At 44.1% G+C, this 25275-nt stretch overlaps 2 protein-coding genes across 2 annotated transcripts in view; both read right to left on the bottom strand.

Moving 5' to 3' along the window:
• Nucleotides 1-6273, bottom strand: part of LOC139384489 (atos homolog protein A-like) — a 30470-nt gene extending 24197 nt beyond the window's left edge. The window contains exon 1 of the mRNA XM_071129282.1: nt 4865-6273. Within this exon, the coding sequence (XP_070985383.1) occupies nt 4865-4895 (31 nt within the window). The 5' untranslated portion in view covers nt 4896-6273. The remainder of the gene's footprint in view (nt 1-4864) is intronic.
• Nucleotides 6274-11937: 5664 nt separating this feature from the next.
• LOC139384690 (hepatocyte nuclear factor 6-like) lies at nt 11938-23515 on the bottom strand. Its single transcript, XM_071129518.1, has 2 exons — nt 22031-23515; nt 11938-18482 (listed from the first exon to the last, which is right to left on the bottom strand). Exons 1-2 carry the CDS (start codon nt 23175-23177, stop codon nt 18118-18120), a joined length of 1512 nt encoding a protein of 503 aa, XP_070985619.1. The 5' UTR covers nt 23178-23515; the 3' UTR covers nt 11938-18117.
• Nucleotides 23516-25275: the final 1760 nt, after the last annotated feature.

Genomic DNA, 25275 nt, shown 5'->3' with positions numbered 1-25275 from the left:
GGGATGTGTGTGAAATTGTCAATAGTCTGCTACTGTTACTTTCCTCTAGTCGTCTCCTCTAAAGTGGTTTCCTCATCTTGTCCCCTCTTCTTGATCTGCACTGATCTGATTCTGAACATGCAGCCCATATCACAGGAGAGAGGAGAGGAAGCCAATGTAAACTATTGACATGCAGCCCATATCACAGGAGAGAGAAGATGAGAGGAAGCCAATGTAAACTATTGACATGCAGCCCATATCACAGGAGAGAGGAGAGGAAGCAAATATAGAATTTTGACATGCAGCCAATATCACAGAGCATCATATATGGGCCAGGGAAAGCATAGAGAGTGGTGCGCTCTGCTAATCCTTCCCCCTGCCAGGAGGAAACTGAGCGGGCCAGATGGTTCCTACTGTTCCTGCTGAGCTGGCTGCCGGTTGGCTGAGCGCAACCATGGGGGAGGAGGCACAGGTGCACAGGAGGTGACCGGCACACAGGAGCTGATGATGTCACTAACACAGAACCGGTCGGGTCAACACACTTACGTCCCGTGCTGGTTCTGAGAAAGAGCAACCACTGAGCCTGAGTGTGTGTGTCAGGCATGAGCCCGAGCGACCACTAAGCGTGTGTGTGTGTGTGTGTGTGTCAGGCCAGCGTGAGCCAGATAAGACCACCACAGTTACATAAGAGCATTACTGGGAGGACTGGTTGGAGCCGAATCACACGCTGAACTGGAACTGAACTACAGTATCGGCCAACATAGGAACCTGTCAGAGCACTTCTATGTTGGTTACATACCGCACCTTTAATAATAACAGGTTTATTATTGTTGACAAAATAATAACAACAGGCATGTTTTGGAGCCCAGAGGTCTACAAAGACAGTCAGCGTGACACATCCAGCACGTAAAAACACAACAGAGTCCTACATCCCAGTGAACGGACATGACTGACCCTTTCTGTGAGAACAAAAACACCTGTTGCTGTACCTGCCTGTCATTCTGTCTGGTGAGTGAAGTAACATTACGCCTGTCCTTTTGTACCTGCCTGTCATTCTGTCTGGTGAGTGAAGTAACATTACGCCTGTCCTTTTGTACCTGCCTGTCATTCTGGCTGGTGAGTGAAGTAACATTACGCCTGTCCTTTTGTACCTGCCTGTCATTCTGTCTGGTTAGTGAAGTAACATTATGCCTGTCCTTTTGTACCTGCCTGTCATTCTGTCTGGTGAGTGAAGTAACATTACGCCTGTCCTTTTGTACCTGCCTGTCATTCTGTCTGGTGAGTGAAGTAACATTACGCCTGTCCTTTTGTACCTGCCTGTCATTCTGTCTGGTGAGTGAAGTAACATTACACCTGTCCTAATCTGTCTGAGGGGTGTGGACGTACCCCGAGACGCCTTGTTAGACCTCCAACAGGGAACACCTCCAAATAAACAAACAAAAAACACACTGATTCAAAGGCACGTTCCAGTAGACATTTATGTAAAGAAAGCTTCAATATGCCTTCAGTGACCAGGAAGTTTCTGTTTGTTCTTCTCTTCCCCTTCCCATCTATTCTTCTTGTCCCCACCTTGTCTTTCCTCCCTTATTCGTTCCTCTCCAGAACCATGACTCATTGTGAGATCATGTGTGTGTTGTAGCCTATGTAGCCGACCATTTCCTTGCTCTTCTGTGACTGTTCTGCCATGGCTCTTTATGAGATCTGTTAAAGCTGTGTCTGTGTGCAATATGTGTGTTGGTTCTCCTATCGTTGTCCCCACAAGGATAGTAAAACAAGGGGGGGGGGGGAACTCTCCCTCGTGGGAGGACAAAGGCTATTTTAAGGTTAGGTTTAGGGTTACAATTAGGATTAGGATTAGAATTAGGCCAGGGTTTCCCAAACTCGGTCCTCGGGACCCCAAGGGGTGCACGTTTTGGTTTTTGCCCTAGCACGACACAGCTGATTCAAATAATCATCCGATTGTGTTTGTCTCTCTCAGCCAGCACAGGCGCCACAGCCACAGCACTAGCCTACATGTTGAACAACAAGTCAGTCAGATGACTTCACTTAGCACTGAGCTAAACACTACACTGTGATGGCTCCCTTTCCCTTTCTCACACACATGGTTGCAATATAAAGTTGAAGAAAAAGCACTTGTGAATCAGAATTTGTATAACAAGTAAAAGCATTTTAAAAAACAAGAATGCGTTCTCTAAACATTTTTTCTGTTACGTTGTGGGTGTGTGAACCAAGACAGAGTAAGCCCACTGGGGTTTTTTTATTTTACCTTTATTTAACCAGGTAGGCAAGTTGAGAACAAGTTCTCATTTACAATTGCGACCTGGCCAAGATAAAGCAAAGCAGTTCGACAGATACAACGACACAGAGTTACACATGGAGTAAAACAAACATACAGTCAATAATACAGTAGAAACAAGTCTATATACAATGTGAGCAAATGAGGTGAGAAGGGAGGTAAAGGCAAAAAAGGCCATGGTGGCAAGGTAAATACAATATAGCAAGTAAAACACTGGAATGGTAGTTTTGCAATGGAAGAATGTGCAAAGTAGAAATAAAAATAATGGGGTGCAAAGGAGCAAAATAAATGAATAAATTAAATACAGTTGGGAAAGAGGTAGTTGTTAGGGCTAAATTATAGGTGGGCTATGTACAGGTGCAGAGGTAAAGCCTAGAGAAACGAACTCCTGTCACTAGTTCAGCGTAGAGGCTAGAATGCTCCGTAAACACCTTCCTCGCCAGGGAGATGAGGAGGAGAGAGGGGGTCTGGGAGGAGGAGAGGATAAGACAAGAAAGGAGAGAAGAATGGGATCAGGACAAACGGAGGAGAAAGATAGTGTCAGAGGAGTACATGGAGGGCCGTCTGTCTGTCTGCATTTTCAACCAGAGGAACAGTATGTCCCATAATAACAATAGAACAGTGGGAGCATCGGCTGGCCTGTCATATGGGAACTGCTCCAGAGCAGCTTCTATTGCAATTAGACATTATTAATAGAACCACCGTGACAGACCCACAGGGAGCCAACAGCACAGCAGAACACATAATCTATATGAGGGGGAAGGGAAAGAAAGGCTCAGTTGGTAAAGCATGGCACTTGCAACGCCAGGGTTGTATGTTCGACTCCCACGGGGGACCAGTAGAAAAAAATATGAAAATGTCTGCGCTCACTACTGTATGTCGCTCTGGATAAGAGTGTCTGCTAAATGACTCAAATGTAAATGTAGTCCAACTACAGTAACTTGAGATCCAGCAGGAAAAGCCAGATCTGTCTCTTTAGCTCAGTAAAAGTGTTGTTGTTTACAATTGACCAAGCAAAAAAATAAAAACTGCAGTGCGTAGTACAGTAAGTGTGTGATTTAATTACTATATGTACAGTGTGTGTGTTTACCACATCCATATGTCAGAGCCATGAACCCTGGGTGGTTTTTAAAGGTAAAGCCAGAGTCAGTGTGCAGGGGTGAAATCTCAGCCTGTTGGTGTTGGACAACATGTTTACACCCTAACATTGGGTATAGAGTCATGTTACAGTACAGTGTCAGTAGGATGGGGGTGTAGGACACTGATGGTGTGGGGGTTTGTTGTGTAGTAGGAAAAGCAATATCTGATTGGGCTTCCTTTGTCTGACAGTGGTTGCTGTGTGACCACATCAAACCTCTGTGCAGTAGTTGCAGGTCCTGCATATTGTCTGACTAGTGACAACAGGTCCCACCCAGTACAGTAGACAGAGACCAAGCTAATACAGAAGAAACAGGCCTATTTTCTTACTACAGAACTCAGAACAGTAGATACAGACAGCCATATTGTCTTAATACAGACCTCAGAACAGTAGATAGAGACAGGCCTATTGATTGACTCCATGTTTGGTGGTAACTAAAACAAACAGAAGCTAAATGTCTTCTGATTGAAGGTAATGTGTAAGGCCAAAGAGTATCAGCTAGCTGCTCTGAGCTCCAACTAGCTGCTGTTATGTTGTTGCCCCTACAAGAATCATAACCAACCTTGGATTAATGACAAGCATGTTGAAGCAATCACTACATTACTAGACTATGTCCAAGCAGGCAGACTAGGCTGGCAGGCAGGGGGCATACAATACAGTCCATGTATTACTAATAGAGCTGGCATTACAGACCACTGCTGCTGCAGTTGAATAAACCTGATATGAAAACAGACAAAGCTGGCTGCCCTGCAGACTTCATGTTAATCATACATCATGTAAACACACAAACAGTACAGAAGGCAGAGAGCAGATCGAAGTCTCTGTTCATAGTGATGATTCAGAGTCACAGTGAAGATGTTCAGTTCGAACAAAGGGCTTTGAGCATTGCAGCATACCCATACCAGAGACTGACAGAATAACGCAGAGCTCTCAGGCACACAAAAGAAGGAGCTGTTTTATCATGCAGTGAGTTGTTCCACCCTGTCAGTGTGACCTGCTGCGTTTTGTCCCCCAAAAACAGCTTTTTGACAGAAATTACAAGATGACATTGTGTTGTTATAATTGAACCATTGCTCAGATATCTGTAGCCATCTTGTTCACCTATCCATTGTGTAATTTGGCAGTCAGAATGTCCTAATTCCCGTGGCCTCACTGGCCTGCCTGGGTCAGGTTTACTTTGTTATCAACACAGGCAGGCAAGCAAGTTAACCAGCTGTTACATCATTCTCCCTCTCTGCCCGATACCTCTCCCTCTTCTGGGGGACTGCCTGGCTGGCTACATTCTGCTGATCCAACATCACTCACAGGCCAACGATGGATCATGTCAATATGATCCTCATGACCCTTTTAGTACTGCAATGATGGGCACCGTAGTGAAGGCTCACACAGACGAATACCATGAACAGTATAGCCTCTGTTGGCATGGAATAAATACATGTAGATCAGCTTACCTCGCTCTGGTTTCATGTTAGCCAGTGTCATCTGGATCCCTCTGGGAATCTGGCAGCCTCTGTCTGTCTGTCTTCGGTCTGAAGACTCCCGTCCACACAGCCCTGACAGCAATATACTGCTGTGTGTCTGACTGTGTGGATCCAAATCTTCCAAAGGATTGCTGACTTATTGCATTAAGCAACAATAACAGCTGGGTAGCTTGTATGCTGCCAATCGCCCCCTAATTTACCCGACAAAGCAACGCTTTGTTACCAAACTGCTACTGTACAGGTCCATCGAGTCAGATCCACTGTTAACTGGCCAACGAACAGTTGAGCTAGCTAGCTAAATCTGACCGTCAAACATTAGATTAGCTCCGAGTTATTGCTTCATCAACCACCTAGCTAGCCAACAAGGCATTGAGCTGACAATCTGACTGTCCACCACCCAAAAATAAACGTCTCAAATTCCACCACCAAAACCACGACAGAAGTCCCGTCACGAAGCATCTCTCTCTCTCTCTTTCAACTTGCTGTGCTACTGTAACCTCACCTATTTGGCTTAGCTACCGTGGCTTTAGCTAGCTGACCAAACAAACAACACACAGGCATATGATCTGATGCCGACCTTCTCAAACAAAACACCCCACACGCAGGTAGAGTGATCACCTCCGATAACAATGGGCTCCGGGAAAGGACAGACCTCGTTCAACCGATCATTCTGAAAAACAGCCAACGTTAGCTAAACGCCGTGTTGTCCAGAAGCATCGGTTCCACTTGTCGTCTTGAAACATAGTGAGGTAAAGTAGGCACGTCCCGTGTCAGTTACCTAGTTATTGTTGACTAGCTTTCTCTCATATAAAAAGTTTGTCAGAAAACAAGCTGACCATTTATTTTCCAACTTGTCGCAGTGGCTAGCGAGCTTTTTTCCTTCTTCCAAAACAACGGTTCTCTGACTAGCGAACTTCGTCCAACTCAATAACATAGCGCATACCGTTCGGGCGCATACCGTTCGCAACAAAATTATATTGTGTGCTCTTTCTTATCCATAAACTCGTTGGTGTGCTCTCTACCCCTCTCTCTAACAATGTCCCCGGGTCAAAACAGATCAGCGCAGTCTTTTCTCAGTCACGTGTCCCAACAACAGCCAGACCACTTTCCTGTACCATTCTTTCCTGTACGGTCTTTCCTGTGAACCTGCTGCGATAGCAACCGTGATCTAGAAACTTTTTGGTTACAGTTTGACAATGTGTCAAGATGACAACAAATATCATGCACTAAACATGGTTCAAATTAACATTATAACTCTGTGTAGTGTACCTCAGTCCAGGCCAGGATTGATACTTTGTAGCGGGACGGCTACTGCTCTGATTTGATTGGTGGATTGGATGCGCGTTCACGTCTGCACGTGGCAAGTGTATTTTGTGTGTGAACATTTTGTTCTCGGTGCCTGACATGTTCATATACAGATTAGTGCTGCGTTGATGTGCTCCTCTGGGTTTTATATTTCGTAGTTGTGAAATACGACTTCGTTTTATTCATGTGCTTTTTGGTCTGAACAGTTCTTCAACCAATATGATTAGCACATTTTAGCTGGCCCGATAAACTACCTAACGTTGTTTATAATAAAGTTAGTTGGCTTGTTTAAATTGTTGAACATTGACAATATGGTCAAAGTAGCTACATTTGTACCAATGTTGGAGTTGTCATCTTTTGGTTGGCAAGGCAAAAGGTCAGTTGTGAAACGTCACAACGTCGTAAACTCAGGAGATACATTTTTGAGTTTCCCATTTATACTCTGATTTGGAGGGTCGCCTGGGAACTCTAATAGCACGATAAAGCAGAATAGGCAGATTAAAAGAGTGATAATATCGTAGCACTTTGACAATTCAAATTTGAGATTTATTTTGTTTGAACTGTGCATAGTAGTCAGAGCTTTGATTGTCTTTGAAAGTGAATACAGTGAATCGGTCAATAACGACAACACGAATCCAGGCCACCAGCTCTCACAAGGCCTATAATGAGATTAGGGATGTTGTATTCGTCACTCAGTGCTCACTATTGATAATTATAAGTAATATTGTTAACCATGTATTGCTCACAGAGGAAAAATTGTCATAGATCCACTCAGAGCAACAATACATTCAGAATGACAATAAATCCTACCACTGCAAAATTACAAAGGGTGGCTTCCTTGCTACACTTTATATACAAAAGTATGTGGACACCCGTTCAAGTGGATTTGGCTATTTCAGCCACATGTATACAATCAAGTACACAGCTATGCAATCTCCATAGACAAACAAGGATTTACTGAAGAGCTTGGTGACTTTCAACGTGGCACCGTCATAGGATGCCACGTTTCCAACAAATCAGGTCGTCAAATGTATTCCCTGCTAGAGCTGCCCCGGCCAACTGTAAGTGCTGTTATTGTGAAATGGAAACGTCTAGGAGCAACAACGGCTCAGCCGTGAAGTGGTAGGCCACACAAGCTCACAGAACAGGACTGCCGAGTGCTGAAGCAACACTCACTACCGAGTTCCAAACTGCCTCTGGAAGCAATGTCAGCACAATAACTGTTCGTCGGGACCTTCACGAAATGGGTTTGCATGGCCAAGCAGCCGCATACAGGTCTAAGGTCACCATGTGCAATGCCAAGCGTCGACTGGAGTGGTGTAATGCTCGCCACCATTGGACTCTGGAGCATCTGGCAGTCCGAAGGACTGATCTGGGTTTGGTGGATGCCAGGAGAACGCTACCTGCCCCAATGCATAGTGCCAACTGTAACGTTTGGTGGAGGAGGAATAATGGTCTAGGTCTGTTTTTCATGGTTTGGGCTAGGCCCCTTTGTTCCAGTGAAGGGAAATCTTGACGCTACAGCATACAATGGCATTCTTGATGATTCTGTGTTTCCAACTTTGTGGCAACAGTTTGGGGAAGGCCCTTTCAGGTTTCAGCATGACAATGCCCCCGTGCGCAAAGCGAGGTCCATACAGAAATGGTTTGTCAAGATCGATGTGGAACAACTTGACTGGCCTGCACAGAGCACTGACCTCAACCCCATCGAACACCTTTGGGATAAGTTAGAATGTCGACTGCGAGCAAGGCCTAATCACCCAACAACAGTGCCCGACCACACTAATGGTCTTGAGGCTGAATGGAATGCAAGTTCCTGCAGCAATGTTCCACCTGCTAATGGAAAGCCTTCCCAGAAGAGTGGAGGCTGTTATAGCAGAAAAGGGGGGACCAACTCCATATTAATACCCATAATATTGGAAGGAGATGTCCACATACTTTTGGTCATGTAATGTATTTTATTACTGCACTCAAACTTGTTGACCTATAAGCCGCTTGCTCTTGATGTTCATAATTGAAACAATGTTCATGGTTGTGCATGTGTTTGTGCGCATGCATGTGTGATTCCAAAACAAGGGACAGATAAAATGCTACTGACAGATAACCTGTTATGCAACTAAGGCATGTCTGTCTCCACTCTGGTCCCTGATCGATTCTCTATATTTAACCTGTCCTACAGTGTCTGGATGGGTGGGACATTCAATTAAATAAACAGAAAACAGGTTTTAAATGGTCAAATTGAGGAATCCCTCTGCAGGTGACTTGGTTACACTGTGTTATGTTGCAATCTAGTGGTGGAAGAATAGAAGTGCAGTGTATCAGTGGGCATTTAAAAGAACAGGTGGAGACATATCAATAGTCAATCAAATCAAATGTTATTTGTCACATGTGCCAAATGTGCCAAATACAACAGGTGTAGTAGATCTACAGTGAAATGCTTACTTACAAGCCCTTAACCAACAATGCAGTTTTAAGAAAAAATACCTAAAAGTAACAAATAATTCAAGAGCAGCAGTAAAATAACAATCTACAGAGGTGAAGTGCCTAGGGGGGTAGGTGCCAGTTGCAGTTCAAAACACATTTGATCTACTACATGCAGAACCAGTCAAAAGTTTGGACACACCTACTCATTCAATGGGTTTCCTTTATTTGTACTATTTTCTACATTGTAGAATAATAGTGAAGACATCAAAACTATGAAATAACACATATGGAATCATGTAGTAACCAAAATAGTTTTAAACAAATCAAAATATATTTTATATTTCAGATTCTTCAAAGTAACCACCCTTTGCCTTGATGACAGCTTTGCACACTCTTGGCATTCTCTCAACCAGCTTCATGAGGTAGTCACGTGGAATGCTTTTCCAACAGTCTTGAAGGAGTTCCCACATATGCTGAGCACTTGTTGGCTGCTTTTCCTTCACTCTGAGGTCCAACTCATCCCAAACCATTTCAATTGGTTTGAGGTTGGGTGATTGTGGAAGCCAGGTCATCTGATGCAACACTCCATTACTCTCCTTGGTCAAATAGCCCTTACACATCCTGGAAGTGTGTTTTGGGCCATTGTCCTGTTAAAAAACAAATTATAGTCCCACTAAGCTCAAATCAGACGGGATGGCATATCGCTGCAGAATGCTGTGGTAGCCATGCTGGTTAAGTGTGCCTTGAATTCTAAATAAATCACTGACAGTGTCACCAGCAAAGCACCCCACAACATCACACCTCCTCGTCCATGTTTCACGGTGGGAACCACACATGCATCATCTGTTCACCTACTCTGCGTCTCACAAAGACACAGCGGTTGGAACCAAAAATCTAAAATTTGGACTCATCAGACCAAAGGACAGATTTCCACTGGTCTAATGTCCATTGCTTGTGTTTCTTGGCCCAAGCAAGTCTCTTCTTATTATTGGTGTCCTTTCATCATAATGCTTGATGGTGTTTGCGACTGCACTTGAAGAAACTTTAAAAGTTCTTGAATAAAAATAAAAAAAAATTTAAGTAATGATGGACTGTCGTTTCTCTTTGCTTATTTGAGCTGTTCTTGCCTTAATATGGACTTGGTCGTTTACCAAATAGGGCTATCTTCTGTATACCAACCCTACCTTGTCACAACACAACGGATTGGCTTAAACGCATTAAGAAGGAAAGAAATTCCACAAATTAACTTTTAAAAAGGTATACCTGTTCATTTAAATGCATTCCAGGTGAGTACCTCATGCATTTGGTTGAGAGAATGCCAAGAGTGTGCAAAGCTGTCATCAAGGAGAAGTGTGGCTACTTTGAAGAATCTCAAATATAAACAATTTTAGTTACTATGTGATTCCCTTGGTGTTATTTCATAGTTTTGATGTCTTCCCTATTATTTTACCATGTAGAAAATATAAAAAAATAAATAAAAAACCTTTGAATGAGTAAGTGTGTCCAAACGTTTGACTGGTACTGTACATATGAAATACACTTTTGAGTCTAACATCAGTATTGAAGGAAATGACACGAGTCTGGATTCAGGTGCTGGAATTCCAACTGTTTATTTTCTACTTTTTAGTGACTACAGAAAATGTAACATTTTAACACTGAAAATCCAAGGCTGGATGACATCATCACTTGCTTCTCTTTATTATTATTACACGTTTTGTTTTGTTTAGCAAACACAGCAGATAATGTTGCACAGCACTGAGCGAGCAGTAGCAAAGCCAAGAATATTAGAACCTAAATGATTAAACCAACCAAGCTATGAGATACTGTGGCCCGTGAGGACAGTGTCTTGGAGCAGGAGTGCTGATCTAGGGGAAAGTGACCCCACTTATTTACTAGGATTCAAAGGGAACAAATGATTGAATTACTGGGTTCTCTTTGGAAATAAATGTCAGCGAGTTGGTTTTCTGTATTTTTTGTTGTTCAACAAAACCTTCCAGAGCTCTTTCTAAAATATGAATAATCTCTGGAAGAGGCCCCAAGTAAGGTTGCATAATTCCAGGAACTTTAAATAATATTTTTCCAGAAGTCCTGGTTGGAGGATTCTGGATTTCCTGCTTTATTTCCTCCAGATTCCGGGTTTCTTCCAACTGTGATTTCAGGTAAACCAGGGAACCCTGCCCCCAGTGAGGGCCTCACCCCCCTTTATTGTTTTAGTGTTTTCACATTCAAAATGACCACCTTTAGCCCACTACTTCTTTAGGGAATAGGGTACCACCTCAGATTTGCCCAAACGTCTGATTGTCTCAGGCGCTGCAGTACTATGAAGAGACTCAGCCTGATTAGGGACACAGTAACACACATATATGGAAGCACACAGAGACACACAGACAGACAAATGTACGCACACAAGCATGGTGCATGCACACACACACACACACACACACACACACACACACACACACACACACACACACACACACACACACACACACACACACACACACACACACACACACACACACACACACAGCCTGTCTAGTTCTACAATGAAACTACTGTTGTCTGCATGGCTATTCCCATTGACCTGTATGGCCTGTGGAGATTGAATGGAAGAGAAAGTAACAGAAGGCTGAAAGCTAAAAGATCTAGACTCCACTTAACTGTGTCAGGATCCACTGTAACAGGCCTGTTGTAAGAAGGAATGCTACTACTGAGAAATGAGATGAGCATCAAGCTGCTAAACTGAGTTCACTGACCACACACACACACACACACACACACACACACACACACACACACACACACACACACACACACACACACATACACACACACACACACACACACACACACACACACACACACACACACACACACACACACACACACACACACACACACACACACACACACACACACACACACACACACACACACACACACACACACACACACACACACACACAGCCTGTCTAGTTCTACAATGAAACTACTGTTGTCTGCATGGCTATTCCCATTGACCTGTATGGCCTGTGGAGATTGAATGGAAGAGAAAGTAACAGAAGGCTGAAAGCTAAAAGATCTAGACTCCACTTAACTGTGTCAGGATCCACTGTAACAGGCCTGTTGTAAGAAGGAATGCTACTACTGAGAAATGAGATGAGCATCAAGCTGCTAAACTGAGTTCACTGACCACACACACACACACACACACACACACACACACACACACACACACACACACACACACACACACACACAGAGAGAGAGAGAGAGACCAGATAAGTGCTGTCCCACCCATATACACACACAAGTTTCTTTGTAGGTTTATTAGACTTTGCTCATTGTCATTACACGAGTTTGCACCAAACAACAGACACTGTGTGGAGCCCAGACCCCATCCATCCCATCGCTAACCCCCCCAACTCCACCCACCTCACTGTCAGACAGTAAAGTGACTCAGATCAGTCGTTAGGGACCAACTGTTTTATATATCTGATGTATTCCAGCTCTAACTCACCTGATTCAACTAGTCACGGGCTTCATGATTAGTTGACTTAGTTGAAAGAGGACTGCAAGTGTTGGAATAGACCTAATATGTGAAATGGTTGGTGGTCTGATACCTGATTCACACATTTGTAACCAGGCCACCACAGTACAGCTCGGCTTGGCCCTATAGTTTGAATCAGGCACCAGAGGACTGGGTTGAGCAACACTGAGAGGACTTGCAGCCCTGGTTTAGTTTAAAACATCACTTCAGATTGTACATTTAAACAGGAGATTCCCTACACGGCTGAGTAACCTTGACTACAGAAGCCCCCGGCCTACAGCCTTCTACTAACATCTATACCCGTGCTGCGAATGGCAAATCAAAACTCAACATCTCTTAAACTCACAAATGCCAGTGCTTTTTCAAATGTTTTAATTCACTTATTTTTCCTTTTTTTCTCCACTTTTTGGTTTGTTTTAGAAATCTTTGGATGCTCATTATTATTTATTAATACCCATAAAATAAAATACAAAAAATGAAAAGTCAAAAGAATAGAAAACACATTACACACTGCTGCTTTTTTGACAGCTGTTGAGCGAAGTACGTACCAACTGTAGAACGTCTGTATCTGAAATGACACCCTGTATAGTGCACTAGTTTTGAACAGAGCCATAGGGTTGGGTTAGTAGAGATATGAAATGAACATATCCCCTCGTCAAAATCCTGATTTTCAATATTGTCCTGATCACATCCTGGATTAGCCATAGGGTTCTGGTCAGAAGTAATGCACAACATAGGAAATAGGATGTAGTGTCAGACCTGTGTCGGCCCGTTGTCAGGGCAATGGTCTCTGGCAGTGTTCAGAACACATGTTGAAGTGACAGAGCTGTGATCCACGAGAAGAAGAACACAAACCCACTCCTTCATCTGATCTAAGCAGGAGAATGTTCTAAGTCTGTGAGACAAAACTGAATGTTCATTTGTTTGTTTTTTTGTTTGTTTTCTCTCAAAAAACCTACTATATACAAATCTAGATGTTCTACAAAGGCATACATTAAAGCAGTGGTTAAGCGATAATACAAAAACACAATTCCATTCAAATCAAATCATCACAACACAGAAGACGAGAAAAGGAAAACATATGAACACATTATCACAGCAGTTGTTGGTTTTACCCTGTAAAAAACAATAGTCTACCATCATTATAATATCGGAATAAGTACCCAACTTCATCTCTTCATCCAGACAAGTTTCAAACCTCAAGACCCTGAAACTTGTCCTCCGCGACCTTGAACAGAACACTTCTGCCAAAAAAACATACAAAATAAATAAGACCCATAAATCTTTTAAAAAGAAGTAACAATAACAACATTAGTTACCAAACTAGTTGAGTTCTGCCTGACCCACTTTGACAATCTTTCTCCACAGAACCACAGAGTTCTCACTATGAGGTATTCAGAGACAAACACGGCCAGAGTGCTGGGCCTTCCTTCAAAGGGGAGGAGAGAGGATGGGAGGAGAGTGGGAGGGAGGGGGGCAGGGGAGACAGAAGAAGAAGAAGAAGAGCTTTGGTATATCAGCAGGAGTGGAGATCAGAAATTCCTTTGGTATGTTTTCATTGCATGGTTGAGCTGGCGAAAGCACCACTTGTGAGAGAGAGCGAGAGAAAGAGAGAGAGCGAGAGAGAGAGCGATAAGGACGATAAGGACGGAGAGAGTGAGAGATATTCCTTTAGTCTTCAGTAGTGGCCTGTCTCTACAGGCTGAGGTATTCAAAGAGTAAAAGGTCAAAGGTCATAGAGAGGTCAACAGTGGTTTAACACTTTGGTTCAAGCAAGGCACTCGTCCTGGGAGTTTTAGAGAGGTTGTCAACATGTCTGTATAGAATGGTGTCAACATGTAATTTTAGAACGTTCAATGTTGTCAACATATCATTCTAGAACGTTGTAAACATGTCATTCTAGAACCTTTTCAACATGTCATTCTCGAACGTTGTCAACCTCTGTCTAAAACGTTGTCAACATCATTCTAGAATTTTGTCAACATATCATTCTCAAATGTTGTCAACATTTCATTCTAGAACATTGTTAATATGTATGTCTAGAGTGTTGTCAACATCTTCGTTGTTTTGGTAACATAGTCTACAGCTTCAGTATCATGTCTACCTATAGCTTTATAAGTAGAGAGCAGAGATGTTGAGAGACCAAGCAGGGCAGGGTGAGGGGAGGGGAGGAGGACGAGAGGAGAGGAGGGGGTAAGGATAAGGAAATACAGTAAACCTTCTATCCACATCACTCATGTCGGCCGTGCAATGACAAAATCTTTGGTTATCTTTGGTATCATCAAAGTGATAGAAATCACAAATGGAAATTGAGTGAGGTAGCATCTTTGGTTCACACTAGAAAATATCAGTAGGGCTTAACACATTTAGAGATTTCTTTATCCTCTTCTTTGTTGTTTTCTGTTCGACGTGAGGAAGCAGCTCTCGCTTGGCTTTGCTTCATTTAATATAATACTCATTAACATGGAGAGGAGCTACAGTAACCCACAGACAGAGGCAGAGATACCCCCACTCCCAGTCCAGAGTCTGGTACCCCAGACATGGAGAGGAGCAAAGGAGCGAACCAAGCCCTAGACAGTAAACTCCACACAATTTGACTCATACTTTGGGAAAGCAAGCCACTGTAGTGCTTTCTTCCTGGTGCTGACATGCATAGCATCCATCTATACCCACTGAGGTGAGATGGAGGGAGAGGAGGAGAGGACAGCCGGAATGATGGAGTAGAGGAATGGAGGGAAAGGAGAGATACTAGGTGAGGAAGAGAGGAGGAGAAATGGTAGTGGTGTAAAGTGCTTAAGTAAAAATACTTTAAAGTACTACTTTAAAGTAGTTTTTGGGGCATCTGTACTTTACCTTACCATTTATATTTTTGACAACTTGTACTTTTACTTCAATACATTCCTAAAGAAAATAATGTACTTTTTACTCCAATATCTTCCCTGACACCCACAAGTACTCATTACATTTTGAATGCTTATCAGGACAGGAAAATGGTTCAATTCCCGCACTTATAATGAGCATATCCCCGGTCATCCCTACTCCCTCTGAGATACTCCCTCTTCGTTTGTAAATGATGTCTGAGTGTTGCAGTGTGCCCCTGGCTATCTGTAAATGATGTCTGAGTGTTGCAGTGTGCCCCTGGCTATCTGTAAATGATGTCTGAGTGTTGCAGTGTGCCCCTGGCTATCTGTAAATGATGTCTGAGTGTTGCAGTGTGCCCCTGGCTATCTGTAAATGGTGTCTGAGTGTTGCAGTGTGCCCCTGGCTATCTGTAAATGATGTCTGAGTGTTGCAGTGTGCCCCAGGCTATCTGTAAATGATGTCTGAGTGTTGCAGTGTGCCCCTGGCTATCTGTAAATGATGTCTGAGTGTTGCAGTGTGCCCCTGGCTATCTGTAAATGATGTCTGAGTGTTGCAGTGTGCCCCTGGCTATCCGTCAATAAAAAAGACAAGGAAATGATGCCGTCCGGTTTGCTTAATATAAGGAATTTGAAATTATTTCTACTTTAATTTTCACATATTTTAGCATTTACTTTTGATACTTAAGTATATTTAAAAACAAAATACTTTTAGACTTTTACTCAAGTAGTATTTTACTGGGTGACTTTCATTTTTACTTAAGTCCTTTTCTATTAAGGTATCTTTACTTTTTTCAAGTATGATAATTGGATACTTTTTCTATCACTGAGAGATGGAGAGAGAGGAAGATAGGAGAGATGGAGAGAGAGGAAGATAGGAGAGATGGAGAGATAGGAGGAGAGGAGAGATGGAGAGAGAGGAAGATAGGAGAGATGGAGAGATAGGAGGAGAGGAGAGATGGAGAGAGAGAAAGATAGGAGAGATGGAGAGATAGGAGGAGAGGAGAGATGGAGAGAGGAAGATAGGAGAGATGGAGGGATAGGAGGAGAGGAGAGATGGAGGGATGGGAGGAGAGGAGAGGAGAGATGGAGGGATAGGAGGAGAGGAGAGATGGAGAGAGAGGAAGATAGGAGAGATGGAGGGATAGGAGGAGAGGAGAGATGGAGGGATAGGAGGAGAGGAGAGATGGAGGGATAGGAGGAGAGGAGAGATGGAGAGATAAGAGAAGAGGAGAGATGAGAGAGAGGAAGATAGGAGAGATGGAGAGATAGGAGGAGAGGAGAGATGGAGAGATAGGAGGAGAGGAGAGATGGAGAGATAGGAGGAGAGGAGAGATGGAGGGATAGGAGGAGAGGAGAGAAGGAGAGAAGAAGATAGGAGAGATTGAGGGATATGAGGAGAGGAGAGATGGAGGGATAGGAGGAGAGGAGAGATGGAGGGATAGGAGGAGAGGAGAGATGGAGAGATGGAGGGATAGGAGGAGAGGAGAGATGGAGAGATAGGAGGAGAGGAGAGATGAGAGAGAGGAAGATACGAGAGATGGGGAGATAGGAGGAGAGGAGAGATGGAGAGATAGGAGGAGAGGAGAGATGGAGAGATAGGAGGAGAGGAGAGATGGAGGGATAGGAGGAGAGGAGAGATGGAGAGAGAGGAAGATAGGAGAGATGGAGAGATAGGAAGATAGGAGGAGAGGAGAGATGGAGGGAGAGGAGAGATGGAGAGATAGGAAGATAGGAGGAGAGGAGAGATGGAGGGAGAGGAGAGATGGAGAGATAGGAAGATAGGAGAGATGGAGAGAGGAGGAGAGGAGGGATAGGAGGAGAGGAGAGATAGGAGGAGAGGAGGGATAGGAGGAGAGGAGAGATGGAGAGATAGGAGGAGAGGAGAGATAGGAGGAGAGGAGAGGAGAGATAGGAGGAGAGGAGAGATAGGAGGAGAGATAGGGGGAGAGGAGAGTGTTAACAGTCACACTCAGGTCTTTAAAAATACTATTTTCAACATCAGCTACAAAATATAAGACATTATTCTTTGGTTGTACTTCTTGCTGTGATTCTGTCAAAGTGATTTGGTATTATAACTGCATACAGTCTAGGCTACCTGCCCTGGAGTGGCAGGTAGCCTATTTTTACTGTTTCAACAGTACAGGAAGAAAGCACTACGGAATGGGTCAGGGGTTATGGGTCATGGTTAGCAGCTCCTACTGGGGCAATTTCCCCCCTCCCCTGTCTGCTCTTCCAGTGCAGGAGGTAGAAGTCGCCCCTAATCACTGATCCCGGGTCAGAAACAATATTTATTTCATCCTTCTAATGGTTACTGATAGGATTGGGGGCAAGGTAATCTGAACCTAGATCAGTTTATGGCAGCTTCTACCTGGAGTGTCTGGGATTTACTGACGGACAGAAAACTGTGACCAATCAAATGTCTGTTTGACCTGACGGACAGATACTCTGACCAATCCAAACGGCTGCTGAACATTCCAGTGGCACCTGTAAGATTCCTCCTCAAAGCTGATTGAACCGTCCCACAGGATCTCCGTCCACTGGTCAGAACCCACACAGCTGATAGGCTGATTAAACGTCCATCCAGAGGCCCTCCCTCAAACCGACCAGTCAGATAAAAGATAAGGACAGTGGACAGGAGGTATTAAAGCTGTGAGATCAGTGATTGGGTAAAATGCCAGAACAGAGTTTTTAAAGCAGGTCAAAACAAGTCTTTGGTTTGTTTTTTCTTTGGACACTATAAATAGCAGTGCTAGAGTACAGGCTTTAAGGTCAAAACGCTGTTTATAGGTATTTTCCTTAGTTTCTCCTGGTTTCTACATTGTAAAGCTTTTCCACCGAGGTTGAGTCTGTCAGTCTGTCTCCCCATACACAGTAAAAAATCTTGACTGCTTCAAACTAGAAAAAAATAAGTCTCCACGCTAACTAAAAACTTTAACACCATATCTAATATAAAATGTAGTCAACTCAACACTTGATTACCTGAGATGACATAATTCAAAATTGTAAGTCAGCGTGGCAACTTATTTTTTCCAAGTTAAATCAACTCAAAACTGTGCCCGCTCTCCCCCTCCAGTCCCTCCTCCTCAGGCTTTGCTGCAGGTGGAGACGGAGGAATTAGCGGAGTGGGAGGAGCCTCCATTGTCGTCGAGCCACTTGTCGAGGCTGCGTCGGCGTGCGTTCATGAAGAAATTTGAGACAGTGGTCAGCTCCAGGCCCAGCTGCTGGCTGATGGTGATCTGAAGCTCCTTGGACGGACGCTTGTTCTCCTTGAAGATGGCGTGGAGGGTTCTTCTCTGGACGTCGGTAAACACCAGCCGAGGCTTTTTGGAGTGGCCACCATTACCGCTATGGTTGCTGCCGCTGTGGTTTCCGCCGCTGCTGCCACCGCTGCCGCCACGGTCACCACCAACTTTACAGTGGCCATGGTCCTGCTCCTTGCGCTTACACGCTAAGGGTGGGAGAGAAAGAGAGATGTTATAACAAACTACATCAGAACAACATTAACACAGTATACAACACTGTATAACAACAATAGGCTACAGCACACAATCATCTATACCGTGGAATATAACACACATACACGGGTAGCCTCATAATAACCTGCATCGGAGCTCACAGCTGAAAACAATTGCCGCTGACCGTGGTGCTGAAACACACGGTAAGTAGGCCTCTCACTGCACATCGATACTTTACCGATAGAGGGCAGTAGTGAGCTGTCAAACAGCTGTAGCAGCGCTGAATTTGACCAAAAGCCATTCATTCTACTTAGCTGGAGGACATCGGTTTGACAGTCACTGTCCCAGATAGATTATTTAATATAGATCTTAGACCATCTTTTCTTGGACCAAGGGTATTTTACTACCATCTTACAAATGTATGCAAAACAAGCAAGATGGATCTGCATGCCAGGTGCGTGTTGTTAATGTGTGATATTCGAGTCTATGAAAGGAACTAATCACAGAAAGGTCTGTGTGTGTTCTGTGATATAAGCAGTATTAACCTAGTTAGGTAGAGACACCCCTAGATAACCATTAACAGAGAGCTACCGCTCCGTGTGGAGTTGAGTTGGCATCCTATCTGCTCTGTTTGTGTGTGTGTGTGTGAAGCTTTATCCTATCTGCTGCGCTATAAATCAACGTGCTGAAGGCCACAGTGACACCCCAGCAGCCACCGCGCGAGCTGACAGACAGGTAGTCGGACAGGTTGGGAGCTTTCCCAGGCTCGTTATCACCCTTGTCCCACACACACACACACACACACACACACACACACACACACACACACACACACACACACACGCACAGCTCTGCCCGTCTGACAATCATTAAGCAGATAACTCCACACTGAGGTAGCCTAGCAATGGCGTGACTACACACACTCGTGTACCAGCAGCAGCGGTGTATGTGTGTGTTTTGTGTATGTTTAAAATAAGTAAATAAAATATATGATTAGGCCCTTTTCCGAATACAAGAGCCGATTCACTCAGTTTGACAAGTTGTTTAATTAGGCCTATTCCAAATATGTTCAATAACATGCAATTTTGGGACGGCAGGTAGCATAGTGGTTAGAGCGTTGTACTACCAACCGAAAGGCTGCATGATCGAATCCCCGAGCTGACAAGTTAAAAAATCTGACGTTCTCCCCCTGAACAAAGAGTTAACCCACTGCTAGGCCATCATTGAAAATAATAATTTGTTCTTAACTGACTTGCCTAGTTAAATATAGGTGCAAATACTAAAGCACAAACTTCCCAAACAGGAATATAATATGCTTAAATTTGATCGAATTTCTAACGATCAAAATGATAATGTCAGAATCAACGCTTGAGATAAATTCTCGACAGGTGCAATATCAGGCCTTAACTTTTACAATTGCTTTAAGAAAACACATTTTTCTGTATTTGCTGCAAAATTAATATAAGCCTGGTTAATTGATGAGTGTGAGAGGGAGTGTATAAGTCTAAAATGTACAAGTATACACGCAACTTCTCAACAACATCGTGCCAAAAGCAGAGGACCACAACGGAAATGCGTTTTATCTGCATTTATCCTCGATTATTTTAAACCCACTTCACATGTAATACGTTGCATTTCCAATTCGTGAAAAAAGATCTATCAATTCAATATTAAATAGGTTAATGATATGAGTAGGCCTAGTCTACCGGCAGGCATAGGCCTCGGTGACACGAGAAAACCGCCTGGCATGCATGGGGAAATGGAATAAGCAACATTTCAATAATCAATATCAATCTTCTATTTTAGTTCTTAGTAGGCCGATCACACACACATTTCACCCGAGAACCGATCGATATATGTTCGTGTACGGGCTTCCTTTTCCTGTTTACAGACATTCTACATTTCCAGAATCTGAAACGTTATTAATATTAGGAGAGGTATTTCACAACGAAGCCTTTATGATTCGGGTCGAAGTTATATAAAGTAATATGTATATACTTTCATTAGGGAGAAATAAAATATATATGCGCATGGATGCAATAGCGACATATATTGTGGTTGAGGTTTTATGGAAGTGAAATTCGGCTCAAATAGAATGAAGAGGGAGACACTGCCAAAATGATCCCCCCACTCAAAAAGTCAACACAATGAGCCTAATGAAAAATGTGTTCTTTTACTTTTGACTTTTATAAACGCGTGTCAGGGCTAAATAGAACAACACAGGCGTACTACCTAACATTCATGAATTCACTGAAAACAATTCCGGGAAATTTATATTTTTGTTCTGTCCTGAGTGATAATGTTTCCCCTTAGCTCACGAGGTGGAAGGGATTATTGGTTCTAATTCTAATGGATCAATACAAATGTCTTTGGCGTGCGTCAACAGACTTATAATAAGTAATACCCTGATTTTGAATCACCTGCATCGAAAGATCAAGAATTGCGTTTGGACTGCAACATGTTTATTCGTCTATTTAAGTCACAAAAACAATAACATGTCAAATGATATGGTATATATATGATTTGCTATGCAAGACTGTTGATGGCACACACAAACACACACGCTACAAATAATCAATGGCGATTTAACACACTTTCAGCAGCCTCACACCTCACACTTTTCACAAGCCAAAAACCCATCCGCTCAGCGCGTCATTGATTAGACATAAAGCAATTCCTTTGTATGCTGGCGACTGCGTGGCTCGGTGTGTGTGTCCGCTAGAACGGTTCAGGCGGATTGACTCGGGTCCTCGGGGACAAATTAAGAGAGCTATCTATCAGTTAATTACCACAAACCCAGAGTCAACCCCGCGTCACGCCTCCTAACGAGTTTAGCTCCAAAACAAAAACATACTCACTGAAACACAATAGGTGCGTCAACGCAGCCAAAGACACAGCTTCCATAAGCTTTCCTCAAGATTTAAAATAATGGTCATATTGATCCTGGAAAATCTTGTATTATCTTCTATTATATTATATTGTTATTCTGTTATACTATTTTCCGCAGATGTTCCATCCCTCAGCCCTGAAATGCACAGCTTGAGGATGTTACTACATGTACTGGCAGCAAATTAATATTTTCATGATGTAAAAATAGTTTTTTTAAACGTGATTCTTATTCTCCCGCGCGTGGACTCTGTTTACATGGACTCGCGTGGACTCTGTTGGGAACAACACAAAGCTGATGAGCAAAATAAACTCATTCGGGTCCCAGATCACCTTACCAACAACACACACACACAACCCCCCCCCCCCCCCCCCCCCCCCCACCACCACCACACACACACACGCGCGCGCGTGAATAGGGCCCTTATTTTATAGAATGGAAAAAGCCAAGAGACGGAGATTACAACAAAGACAATGATGAATTCAACTGCAGGGAATTCCTGAGGGAGGTTTCAATTCTGTCATACCACTGGCTACTCCACTGTCAGATTCAAGACAGCTTCAAGACAATGACGAGCACCAAATAATCTTAAATACCCCGTATGGATAGAGTAAAGGGAGAGAGAAAGATAAATAAAAAGGAAGTAGGTATTACCGAGAGTTCGCTCACCTGCGAGCCTGAGCGCGCTCATGCGTGTGAACTCAGGCTCCTGCAGCCACTTCCACATCCGGCGGAAGGTCTCCCGGCCGGACTTGAGCTTGGACCAGGGCTTGGGATTCCGGAGCAGGTCTGACAGTGTTCCCTGGGACCGACACAACACCCTCTGGGCGAAGATAGCCTGGGGGATGGAGTAACGCTTCAGCTCTGTGGTGATCCTCTGCGCTACTTCTTTGGTGTTTACTTCTTCCATTTGACCCGACGAATTGCCGTCGGTACCGCCACCACCACCACCAACCCCCTGGACTTGAACCCCGGGCCCTGAGGCGTGGCTCTGGGTGTTGTTGTCCCGGGGGTTCCCGTGGCCCAGGACGTGCCCCGAGGCTCCGAGGTGGGCATGGGGGTGGTGGTGATGGAGGCCGTTTATATGGAGCATGTTCCCCGAGGAGGTGAGGTGCTGGTCGGCGTGTCTGGCCAGCATGGTGGGGTGATGAGCCTCGAACCCACCGGGAGTCAACTGCATCTTCTCCCCCGGCATGGAGGCTGAGACCCCGGGGTGGGCATAGGGAGGCAGGCCGGCCTGGGAGCTGTGTAGGCCGGCCAGGCCAGAGCCAGACAGTGGGGAGAGGCTCTGTCCCATCCCAGGGGCGTCTTTGTGGTGGTATGGGGAGTAGAGGTTGTTGATTGGCGCCAGCCCCCTTTCGTCCCTCATAAACGTAAAGCTGCCGGTGACATTACCAGGGAGTCGCTGATGATGATTATGAGGATGATGAGGATGGTGGTGGTGTGGATGATGATGATGATGGCGATGATGAGAGAACTTGTCTGCAACAGTGGAGATGGGGGGTAGGGGAGGCTGGAGAGGTGTGAGGGTGGTGTAGGTGCTTGCGCTCATTCCAGGGGGGGTCTCACACATACTCATGGCGGGGTGCAGGTGATGACCGGGGTGCCCAGTGTTGTGTCCGTGGTGGGAGTGGTATTCTCCCCCGTCTAACAGGCTCGTCATGCCCATGGAGCGGTGCGCCAGCCCTCGGCCCCCACCCGGGCGGGGGTGTGGGCTGTGGCCGACTAGCAGCTCTCCTGGACCGGCCACAGACTCATGGTTTAGGTCGCCGAGGCTCTCCATGGACAGTTGCGCGTTCATAATGCTTGGCGACCATCTATGTGACCTGGGAGATGGATGGATGTCCACAGAACAGTCCAGAGTCCTCACGGCGGGAAAGTTCCCTCCCAGTCTGGTGGTTTGTTCTGTCTCCTGAATCCTGGTTGATGGACGTTTTTTGTATCCTTTTTATGGCTGGTGTTTTCTTCCTCTTGTCTTTGTTGATTATTTTCTTTCCTCCGATTATATATTTTTATTTCCCTTTTTAGACTCGTTTTATTGATACTACATTTTCTTTTTTGCTTCCTCTTGGTTGTGTCTCGAGCCCCCCCGCCTGTCCTTGCGCTCCGGTCGGGTCCTGCGCCATCTCTCTCTCCGTGGCTTTTCTCGTGCTGCTCGGTTTCTCCACACCTCTGTTTCACGGTTGCCGATCCCGAACATACACACATGCGCACGGGCGACCTTCCATCCCCTCCCACCACACACACACACACACACACACACACACACACACACACACACACACTGCGCTGACGTCAGTTATTAAGGAAGTTACAACAGAGGTATAAAGATACCTGCTGGTTATAAACCCACCCCCCCTCACACACCCATTGGAATTAAATAATTACATCACAAATTAATTAATATTATTTACCAGGTTATAATTTACTCGTTCAATGGAGCCTATTGAGCCTATTGTATTTCAACACAAATAAAAACCTATTGATCCAATATCGTTCTGGAGCCTCCTTAACATGTCATGCAGAACAAATGAAGTGAACTTCCGGGTTCATTCTCCACTCATCAATGAGGTGCGCGCGCGTGTGCGTGTGTGATTAGACCATGACAGTGTGCATGCAGTATTCAAAACCTTATATTCACACACGTGTCCTTCATAATCACCACCTATCTTGAACAAAATGTCATCATGCTGTTGCTCTATTTTTATATAATAAAGCTAAAATGGGATCCCAACAAAGTCCCCTAATAGAGGATTATTGTAGCAATCTTTCAACTCCAGTCCGAATGAAAACTATTCCATATGTCGGTTTGAAGTAACAAATGAAGCTGTACTTCTCTCTCTTTAGAAATAAAAAGATGAACAGATGTGTCTATTGTTAAACCACTAAGATTAACGAACCGGCCGGCGTGCATGGGAGTGTGTGGGTGTGTGTAGGCTAAGTGTGTCCACGCGTGCCCCTATCGATACGCGGAGTGTGTGTGTGTGTGTGTATGAACTTGATCACAGTGAAGAAAAGTATTAATTCATGAATAAGCCTATGATTACGTCAACATTACATCTCTCATGATAATAATACGTACTAATGTTAGTAATTAATTGAGAAAAAATTTAATGACAAATATGTTTTATTGCGTCATTTTATTTCCTTCACACATTGAGTAGGCCTACATCATTACAATACAATTTCAATACAATTTCAAACATTGTAAATTTCCTAAATTGGCTGCTGGGGGGGGGGCTCGAGGCGTCCTTTACACGCGGTCAGGCAGGCGACAGCTTGCTGCGGCCAGAGCCCAGCCCGAGCCACATGTCAAAGGTGACGCTTCAAGACCCCTCATGTTAACAGCTGCTCGTACAGATTAACTTCACACACACACACACACACACACACACACACACACACACACACACACACACACACACACACACACACACACACACACACACACACACACACACACACCGCGGCATCTGTCAGGGTCAAGAACAACAGGACACCGTTCAGTTGAACAAGTTAAAGAAGAGAAACGTAAAAGTTAAATGGTCTCTAATAGGAAGTCAACGTCAGTGGCGTGTGGGGACTTGACGTTTGCCCAGAAACAAAGACACTTAATGAACAACGAGATGCTTTCCAACGGTATGGATATAATAAAGGACTGGGCAGAGATTCGACATAGGCCTATTGATAACTTACAAACAAAACGTGCAGCCTAGGCCTAATAACAAAATAGTCAATGTCAACAAGGTAAATAAAATGTGTTAACATTTAAAAAGTAATACATTTAAAATTAAATATGTTATCAATTTGCTAAATTAATTGACATAACATTCGTGAGGCAAATAATAATCAATCATCACGAATAACAGATTGCTCCTATCAGACAAACTGACAAAAAT

This window comes from Oncorhynchus clarkii, chromosome 26 (assembly GCF_045791955.1).
Source record: "Oncorhynchus clarkii lewisi isolate Uvic-CL-2024 chromosome 26, UVic_Ocla_1.0, whole genome shotgun sequence".
In the NCBI taxonomy this organism is placed as follows: domain Eukaryota; kingdom Metazoa; phylum Chordata; class Actinopteri; order Salmoniformes; family Salmonidae; genus Oncorhynchus; species Oncorhynchus clarkii.
This window is presented reverse-complemented; position numbering and strand designations above follow the sequence as displayed.

Coding starts and splice junctions, on each gene's coding strand:
- LOC139384690 (XM_071129518.1), bottom strand. CDS start 23,177: ATGAACGCGCAACTGTCCATGGAGAGCCTCGGCGACCTAAACCATGAG. Junction 18,483..22,030: donor CGCAGGTGAGCGAACTCTCG/GTAATACCTACT, acceptor TCCCACCCTTAG/CGTGTAAGCGCAAGGAGCAG.